This window comes from Taudactylus pleione, unplaced genomic scaffold (assembly GCF_031769625.1).
Source record: "Taudactylus pleione unplaced genomic scaffold, aTauple2 ptg000803l, whole genome shotgun sequence".
Classification (NCBI taxonomy): Eukaryota; Metazoa; Chordata; class Amphibia; order Anura; family Myobatrachidae; genus Taudactylus; species Taudactylus pleione.
This window is the reverse complement of record NW_028285205.1, coordinates 1748231-1758848: the sequence shown is the minus strand read 5'-3', so window position 1 is coordinate 1758848 and position 10618 is coordinate 1748231. Positions and strand designations below refer to the sequence as shown.

At 40.3% G+C, this 10618-nt stretch overlaps 1 protein-coding gene across 17 annotated transcripts in view; it reads right to left on the bottom strand.

Annotated features, from left to right (window-relative positions):
• Window positions 1-2723: 2723 nt before the first annotated feature.
• Window positions 2724-10618, bottom strand: part of BCAS1 (brain enriched myelin associated protein 1) — a 158780-nt gene continuing 150885 nt past the window's right edge. For all 17 annotated transcript variants that reach the window (XM_088458030.1, XM_088458032.1, XM_088458031.1 and 14 more), the window contains 2 exons: window positions 7078-7365; window positions 2724-4416 (listed from right to left, as the gene is read on the bottom strand). In XM_088458030.1, coding sequence (XP_088314156.1) covers window positions 4342-4416; window positions 7078-7365 — 363 coding nt within the window. In that variant the 3' untranslated portion in view covers window positions 2724-4341. The remainder of the gene's footprint in view (window positions 4417-7077; window positions 7366-10618) is intronic.

The window sequence follows — 10618 nt, the reverse complement described above, 5'->3', positions numbered from 1 at the left end:
AGTATAAATGTAATATTGATTATACTTTTACAACTCTTCTTGTTTCCCAACCCCCCTTCCTTTTTTACGTCCAGTTTAATAGTAAATGAGGTTTACAACATTTCCTTTTGCAAATGTGTTTTATTGTAAATTTCATACATGCAGTCAAGTTCCCGCTCCTCATGGATGATGATGGACTTTTCCAAGGATACTCTTTCAGGGACACTACTCATTGTATTTTCTTGCCCTCTTGGATTTGACTTCTCTGTTGCTTGAGATTTATTGATTAGAGCTGACGTAGAAGTGCTGTAAATAATACCTTGTCAAAGTTTGGTTCTGTATTTTCTCTGAAAATCAATAAATTACAAAAAAAAACCTGCAAGATCTCACTTAGACATCAGGAGGCGGTGGAGGGCCTGGTAACACATCACGCCATCCTCAGACATGTTAGTGGACTAGCTGAGCTTCTCATTGTTTAGTAAGTGCCGAAAATGGAGGCAATAGAGACAAAGAAACCACTAGAGATCTCTCCATGTTCTGCCTTTTCATACCGTCTGGAGGAGTGGGAGTAACACTTGCTATGACTTCCTCATGTTTCTCATAGACCAAGGTGTGTCTGTATCACATTCACTAAATTACGTCAATTACTTTACAAGTTAAAAGAAAAACTTTGGGGCAATAGCGAGTGAAACACCCTGTATATGTCAGTAACAATTGCAGGCAGGCAATACTTAATAAAATCCAATAGAAAACAACCACTGTAAGCAATTAAAATGAATAAAACTGGCATGTAATATCCAGCCAGTCATGCAGTGAGTGTCACTAAAGGCAACACTCCACTCTCCAGCCCTCTTCCACCAAGCTCACCATGAATTGTGCTCTGCACAAAAGGACTGGAACAACACCAAGAAGCATCTAATCTTATCCTCTGACTGACATGTGATGGTGCTACCAGGGTGGCCGTGGATAGGGATGGCCCATTGACTATCGATAGTTAGCTATCTTCGATGGTTAACTTGTCGATGACTGATGGTTTTACCATCAATGGCAGAGAACCAATGGTTCTCCACCATCGATGGATGAGTGGGAGCTAAAGGTTAATTTTTGTTTCTTGACAGGATGGAGCTTAGCCCCATCCTCAGCAGTCATTAAGCCCCATCCCTATTTTGATTGGCCCGCCGTGCTCCTGGCAACGGTGGCCATCGAGAGGTGCAAACCATCAATGGTTCACCACAGATGGTTTTTGTGCCATCGATGGTAATCACTAATGGACCCATGAATGGACACCCCACCTATGGCCATCCCTAGCAGAAGAGCAGGAGCAATGGCTGGTCGCTGCAGCTGCAGCAGGGCCGGCTCCTTTATGGCTGTAACTATTTGTCACTGTCTCACAGTGTGAGAGGCTGATCTGCAGGGAGACAGGACCTCCCCTGCTGCTCTCTTAGTATGTGTGCGGTAGCCGATCTGCCTGAATGAACAGATGCTAGAGTGATCTAACACACACTCCATCCTGGCCCACGGCCGCCAGCGGAGTTGAGATTAGAGAGGCTTTACAATAAATAAACAAACCCGCATTTCTATGCTTCCCAGCACCCCCATTGCTCCAGCACCCAGGGCAAGTGCTGTGGTTACACCATTCTTGTTATGACAATGGTTGCTACATTGATGTTGAAGTAGTAGAATTACAGTATATTGCAGCAACTTTGATGCTGTCTGCATTATATGGTGGTCACTATGTTACGTACTGTATAGTATGGCGGTCACTGTGATGATTTGTGGAGGTAGTGTAGTAAAGGTAGTGATATTTACCTTAGTGTCATGAGACAGTGAAGCCTGCATGCTCCATTTAAAAGTGAAGACAACATAGAATAAATGTAGCGGGTGCTGGCACCTTAATGTAATGCGTTGTGTCCTCACCTACTGTCTGTAGAAGGGGGGGGGTCACCGAGCTGAGTCTTTGCCCCAGGCAACAGCTTCACCCCTGATATAGTTAGTGCATTGCAGTGTTATATGATATTTTAGGATGGAGATACTGAAGGAAGAGCAATATATAGTTCAGGAACCTGTTTTAGAATGATGAAGATGGGTGTGATTTGAAGAATGAGCAGAGTTGTTTCAATGCACACCTTCAGGTTTATATTAAAATGGTAATGCCCACCAACCTATCTAACGATTGGTAAGTGTATACACACTTACCTATTGTCCGCCCGATGTGTCGGGCCTGATGTCACAACTGGGCGGGCATTTAATTTTGCCCGCCCAGTTGAGCTGTCACTCACCACTGAGTCCCTGCTGCATGCAAATTGCCCGTACACACCAGCAGATAAAACAATATTTCTGCAAGATATAGCTTCATCTGCTGTTCTACATAGCAGATCGATCAGGTACATCTGTGAATGACGTAGTTCACAGACATATCACCTGTACACACCAGCAGATGCACTATAGATATATTGCCCATTCAATGGAACAGGCGATATATCTATCAGTGTGTACCCTACTTATCACATGCTGGCAAAAACTAGAATTAATCACTGGCTTGTTTATCACAATTAAAAATGTGTGAGTCAACTCAATGATATTTGTTTCTAATGTGTCAGCAGACATATGTGTATTGATATTCTGCGGCCATAACATAGATCTAAATTAAATTATTGCTGCAGATATTGCCGGAACAGCTGAGTGTACAGTATGTCGCTGTTTAATACATCTGGTAGAACACATTTAAGAAACTGACAGCAATGTTTAGGAATACAATGACTTTATTTAACCTCTGTACACCAATAAAACTTTATTTGAAATCCTTTAATAAACCAAGGATCGAACATCATTTGGATTACATTAAGGTAAAAGCAGGCACTTAAAAAAAATTGTCAAATGTGTGGTTACATCAAAAGCAGGCGATTATCCAATATATGGTTGTTAGTGTTCATTATGTATGTAAACAACTGCAACTTATATTAGAATAAGTAATGAATTTGGCGTTTGATATCTTGTACAGTACTATAGCATGTACTAATGTCAGCCTCTACTGCTGTTTTTTAGAATTTTCTCTAGAAATCATACCAAGCTTTAAAAATCATGTTGTATATGTTATGTAAGCTTCTGCCAAAATGGTGTCATTTTAACTCTCGACATTCTGTTCCGTTCATTAATGACCTCAGTTTAACATACTGAGACTTCCTTTAAAATTTAAGGCAACATTTTCATTGGAGAATTTGACAAATTTAGATGAAAGCACTTTGCACATAACTGAACTTTGAGCCTTATTCAGAGATACACGCAATGTGGCTGTTCCATGCAGTGGAGAGATGTTTTGCCACTGCGCATGCGTTAAAGCTGCACTTTGCACGTGCGGCGATGGATTAGCGACAGCGGTCGCAGAAAGGATTTCTTTGCAACGTGAGTGATAGGTAGTCAGTGTTTGGGCAGGTAACGGAGGGTGTTCAGTTTTACACAACATAACGCAGAAAGACATTTCACAATTTTACATTTATAGGCACTTTCCATTTGTAATTCTCTTTAGAAAAATCTCTTAATCTGGCAGTAAAATGAAATATTAGGGCTTGTTTAGGTGAGTCTCTTTTGGAATGTTAAATGTATGTTTGTCCCTATAATTGCATAGAAAATATATTTGTACAGTAGTTCCTTTCAGCTTTGCTCCATTTTATAACCTTCATTTGTCAAACTACTGTGTTTTTTCTGACAGACAGATGGGTCAGCCAAGCACAGTAAGGATGCAAAACACAACCCACGCCAACCTCTACATGTCTTATCTCTGTGCCACCGTGCAGCAGGAATAATGATGGATGACTAAAGTGATCTATTACAGAACACCGGCAGTGCCAGTTATAAGACTGGTGCACAAGGTTATAAACTTTATTGGAAACAATTAAAGCTAGAATCTTATTGCTTCTACATTACAGCACTATTTCCCTTTGCAACAGTTGGATAATATTTAATTCACCTGAAGTAACAGTATTTCTTGTGATGGACAGCAGTCTGTCAATAGGAAGGATTGCAATATCATGTGATAGCTAAGATTCTGTTGCATTCATTAATAGTCATTACATGCTTTACAACTTTCTCTCACCTCCTGTAAGTTCATTACTTATTTGCTACTAGAAAGACCACTGGGTAATAAGACTTATATATCTCAGTATTACCCAGACTAATACGTAATTTAAGTGAATAACAAAAACATTGGGGCTGTTCCACTATGTGACATTGGAGATTGTGGATCCCCCCCATTGTGTTGATGAGGAACGCATTGAAATATCTGTACAAATTACACCTTAAATATACATTAGTGGTATCCACCCATATACCCACATGGGCAGTTCTGTCCTGGTATTTCCGCATTTACTTGGATTTCTCTGCGGGATAGACGGAGACCGGGTCAGTCTGGACTTCAGCATCACACATGCGCTTTGGCCCCTGAATTAATGAATGAGAGGATACAATGACATCACTAGAGAGGGCAGTGACTTTACTGAAGGACGACATAAAGCAGGATATCCCCAGAACAGATCAATAAGATAAACTAAAGGTGGGTACACTTCCCAACCGCCCGATAAGGTGGGTACACACTTGCCAACCACCCGATGCAATGGCGCCGATGAACGATCGGGTGGTCGGTGCACACTACACGATCTGGTGACCGCCTGCCCGATAAGTCATTCACCAGCATCATTGACCTTGCCAGCGTCGACAGCTGGGTTGCATGCATGGACGACTAAATGACCCCGATGTTGACCAGTGGGGGTGCGCTCAGTGGGCCTGATATGTCGGGATTGGACGACATATTGTCTAGTGTGTACCCAGCATAACACTTCCAGCGCCAAAACCTGGGGATGAACTTTCCACCACTATCTTGAAGAATAATATATAGTAATATTTAAGCTCCACACTTGGCCCAAGTGGCACTATATGCCTTCTCTTTTTGGAGTTCTAGTACGTACGTAAAACCGTAGGTTTTAAGAGAATATAGACATGCGCTTCAAAGAGTAATTTGCATGCCCGCCTAGGTAGGGGGTACCCCTGAATGACCCCAAAAAGATACAGTAAAGCAATAAAGTGTTTTTACCTATATGTGTGGCGCTTTACTCTGCTAGAACCAAGAAATATGGGGTTCAGAGTATGTTCAAAGAACCTCACTTTTTGCAGTATATGTTTAAAACAGATTTATTTCTGTGTATAAGAACATAAGATCAGAGACAGTATATGATAAAATCAGAGACAATATAGCATGATAAAAAAACATAAAAAAATATACCATACAGTAAATAGCATATTAATGCACATTTATTATTAACCCTTAAATGTGCATTAATATGCTATTTACTGTATGGTACATTTATAATATTTTTTTTTTTATCATGCTATATTGTCTCTGATTTTATCATATACTGTCTCTGATCTTATGTTCTTATATACAGAAATAAATCTTCTTTGAACATACTCTGAACCGCATATTTCTTGGTTCTAGCAGAGCAAAGTGCCACGCATATAGGTAGAAACACTTTAATGGTTTACGTACGTATAACACCTCTAGGGGATGTTTACACATGAAATTACACTGTACACTTTGGACCTCGTGGTTAAATGGAATCCTTTGCCTTTCACATCTTGGTTACCTTTGACACTGTTAGGTGCGTCTATGCCAGTCAAAATATACTACACTATAAATTGTGTGTTTTCTCTTTCATGGTCTAAAGCAGGGGTTCCCAACCACGGTTCTCAAGGCACTCTAACATTGCAGGTTTTTAGGATAGCCATACTTGAGCACAGGTGTTTTAATTAGTATCTCAGTTATTTTGATTTATCCATCTGTGCCCAAGCATGGATATCACTAAAACCTGGACTGTTAGTGTGCCTTGAGGACCGAAGTTGGAAAACACTGGTCTAAAGATACCATCTACATAAGGGTTAAAAGGGTCTATTTACTAAGCTTTGGATGGAGATACTGTGAACGGAGATAAAGTGCCAGCCAATCAGCTCCTTTCATTTTTCAAACACATTCTGTGACTTGGCTTAGTGAATAGACCCCAAAATAACTAAAAAGGCCATTTCCAACATATACCATGGCTTTATTGGAACCGTATGCAAATATTGGTGGTTTCCATAGTGATTTTAAAATACAGTTTGGATTGTATGAAGCTCCAGGAAGGGGTTGGCATTTTATAATTCTTGTAAACTGTAAAACCCTAGAGCTGATGGGGATTTGGTTTCTGTGGGTTCTTATTCCAATGTTTGTATATCTAATTAAACATAAAACTGCCTATTATGTGAATTTGTCATAGATGGGCATGGCCAGAGGCAGACAAAGTAAACACAGTTGCAGTCCCTACTTGGTGCACAGCTTCAGTAATATCATGGTATAACTCTCTGGTGTATGGCTAAGCGCATTCATTTTAGTGCTGATAGTCCTATCACTACAGATAGTTGTACTACTGTATGCTTAGTGATATGACAGAGATTCTCTACCACCACTAAAACTAATGAGCCAATGAGACATAAAGGAGTAGGTCCTCATGTTATTAAAGCTGTGCACCAAGTAGAGTGTGCATGGGCGAGCGACAGTGCACGCACACACACATGCACAAACACACACACACGCACACTTCGCAAGCCATTTTATGACATATATTCAAAGTATGTTTCATAATAGCAGCTGCCGTAAATTTTACATTGAAGACTTGGGGTTCGTTTTGTTCTGGAGCTCTTAGCAGCTAGCGCACACTGTACGCTTATGTTTCGACATGCTTGTGCCAGTGTGATGACATCATATATGTCTCTACTTAGCAATATATCTGCAACAACAGTCCTATGATTCCCAGGGCTCACAAGATGCAGCCTACAATAGATGAAGGATGTTGATGTCCAGTTAGTTGCGCTAACAGTCTCCATTTGCAGCAGTTTACATTTAATTGAAGACTGTGATCATGTGACTGAAGTTTCCCCAAACAGCAGAGGTCCTACTATTCTTGAAATTATTTTCTCCACCCCATTTTAAAGCAGAATTATTATCCCCTCCCTGTCACTTCAAGACAGGTTAAATCTACCTGATCTACTTTAAGACACTCAAAGTCAACTTACAATGGCTTTGAAGAAGTTTCCCAGGGACTGTCTCTTCTCAACCTTCTTCAGTTGGCCATCTTTAGATGACTCCCCTCCATTCTGCACCAGAACGGCATCAGGAGCTTGTAACTGTACAGAGCCGGCTGCCTCCGAACTCTCTCGACTTTCTTGCTTGGTTAGTTTTTCCACTGATATTTTCTTCTCCTTCGGGTTCTCCTTACCCTTCTGTGGTGGCGGTTCTACTACAGCTGTGACCACTGTTTTCTCACCTCTACTGACTTCCACTCCATCTGTAATGTCCAGTGTCTATAAAGACAAAAACATGATGCAAGTAACCTTGCAGCTCAGTGAGTAAGACGCCATGGGTCAAATGTAGTAGGTCGCGATTTAAAGTAAAAATCCAACTTGGTGCTGGGACTAGCAAATGTAATAGCCTAAAAACATTTCAGCTCGAGGCTACTACACTATGCGAATCTATGCGAGTATTTCCCTATGTAAACTAACACCTTTTAATGTGACTAGCATTAAAAGGTGCGAGTTATAAAGAAGCCATCACAGATCAGTGAGATCCGTGAAGGCTTCTGTCTGTGTGTTTTTTTTAAAAAAGACGTGCACCCCTTCCCCAGAAGCATAACCAGCCCAGGTTCTGTACAGCCTGTCTTGGTTCTGAAAATGCAGGGGCCAAAATGCGTAGGGGGCAAACGGGTTTTGGTATTTATTTATTTTTTTAATCCCCTGGATTTCTTGTTTTGCAGAAATAAAATATTATTCAGGTGATTCAGGTGTTGAAATGAAAAAAATATATATATATTTTTGCATCTGCATAGTACGGCAAGGGGAGAGAGTAACAGGCAAGGGGAAGGAGGAGATTCACAGATTGAGATCTTCAGATGGGACTGATACTGTAGGTCACAGAAATGTTAATTTAAAAAAAAAAATCGCAAATTGTGCCTAGTTTCAGACAGGGCAGATGTACTAAGCCTTAGAGAGTGATAAAGTGGAGAGACAAAGTACCAACCAATCAGCTCCTAACTGTCACTTTTCAAACAGCCTGTAACATGGCAGTTAGGGGCTGATTGGTTGGTACTTTATCTATTTCCACTTTATCACTCTCCAAGGTTTAATGCATCTCCACCTGACTGTGAATAAGGCCCACAATAGTATATTTGAGGACATCCATATGAGCCTACACATATTCCCTTTAAATTGTATGTGCTCCAACTTATTTATACTGTACATACAATTTATTAATGTATTAAATTGTATCCTTTTAATTTTAGCTTGATACTTCAGGGCACGATTCAGAGTTCAACGCTATTCCGATGTTCTTGCAGTTGAGCGATTATCAGTGTGTCGAAGCCGCATTGTCTTCAGACGCAGGCAGAAGATCAATGAAGCTGGAGGTAGGCCTCTTATTACACAAGATGCCACCTTCAGCAATAGAATATTTTCTCTGCTTCACTGCAGCCGAAGACGCAGCACCAACCCAGGCTGCATCCGCCTCTAAATCAGCCCCTTTCTCATAAGTTTCTGCGTGACTGTGTTAATATCAAGTAGACTATGTTACTAGCAGAATCTACACAAGTGCATGTAATAGCACTGCCACCCACACAATCTATTAGGAGTCAGGAGTCATGTAATTATCTAGTGAATGAGGATATTATTCTAGTATTATTCAGATCTATGACTATAGAGACTTAATTTATTAGCCCAGAGGGACAGAAGGAATCTACTATAAGTGCAATTGATTGGGCAATAATAATGATCATTAAGAGTCTAAATTGAAATTAGACTTGGAGAACCGGTTACTATCCAGTTGATGAGGCTCTATCTGTCCCAGTATGCCCAAGGCTTGAAAGTCATGTTGAGAGTTATAGTTCCACAAAAGCTTTCAAATCTCTTCAATGAACACCAGTATGGGTGAGAGAACACATCTTTATCGGATTATTGGTACAGCAGAGTACACAGGAGTTTTATAATCACAGAATGTCCTGCAGTCTGTTTAAGGTTGATAATTAACCACATCCCAGCCAGCAATGTCACACATTAAACACAACACAAAGAATACACCTACTTTATTAAAAAGAGATTATTTTATGTAAATAACCTAAGTACTTAAAGGGAGAGGTAATTACTATTGTATTAATAGGGAATCTATAGGCTACTGATAAGTGAACATTGTAAAATATAATGAAACACAATTATTGCCTAATATCAGTAATGCAGATTATCTCTGTTTGGGGAAATGATACACAATTAAATAATCTTTTAATAAACTGAACCAATATTCCAAGTTCAGCTCAGTGAATAGAAGTTTTATTATTTCCCCAAGCTGATCAGAAATAAAGTGACCCCTAGTGGCAATCTTATGTACTGCTGGGTTTGGCCATTGTGTTAGTAGAATGGAGATTTTCTTTCCTGCACCAATCAATAACAGGAAAATGAGAATTTTCTACAGTTTAAACTACACAATGCCTATGATAAAGTGTTCAAAATGCATTATATAACTCCAGTTATAGGATGGCACTCCCACAGCAGAAAAATAACGGTCCTGGTTGCCCTCTGCAAGCCTGCCAACACGTGGCGGCACACATACATACACGATCAGCGGCACTCCAGTATAAAAAGACACAAACGCAGGTATCATCAACGTTTCGATGTATTGCTCACATCGTCATCAGGATCACGATGTGAGCAATACATCGAAACGTTGATGATACCTGCGTTTGTGTCTTTTTATACTGGAGTGCCGCTGATCGTGTATGTATGTATATATACTATATATATATATACATACATACATACTTCAGTCCTATCTAGGACCAAAAATAAGAGACCAGTACACCACCATCATCAAATGCAAAATGTAATGTAGCTTTAAAAGGAGTCGCCATGCTCAATATACATTTTCAACAGCTTCTAGGTCACATAACAGGAGCCAGTATCAGATACTTATCGTATGCCTGGTGACCCTTTGTTTCAGCCCTGGGCCCAACGACCGTTTCGGTGTGTATACACCTTAATCACGAGCACAAGGGAACTAGCAGAGTCGGTTATTAAATAGTGAAAAAGGCGTCAAATCAACAGAAAAGTGGGTCTCACCTGTCGTGCTGCCAATCCGCAGCTGCCCGGTATGCCCGACAATCTCCTAGTGATTTGCAGGTGACGCGTTGCCGCATAGCCTGCTGGGTACCCATGGGCACTACGGGATTGCCAGGGCTGAAACAAATGGTCACCAGGCATACGATAAGTATTCTGTCTGATACTGGCTCCTGTTATGTGACCTTGAAGCTGTTGAATATGAATATTGAGCATGGCGACTCCTTTTAAAGCTACATTACATTTTGCATTTGATGATGGTGGTGTGCTGGTCTCTTATTTTTGGCCCTAGATAGGACTGAAGTGTTTTCTATTTATTACCTATGTGAGTTCAGCACCTATAATGTTACTTTAAGTGCGTACGGTTCTCCCTCTGTTTCTCTCTCTCTCTATATATATATATATAAGCATATAAAATCAATTGAAATTTCTTACAATCATTTTTTAATTTAGAGCGTTT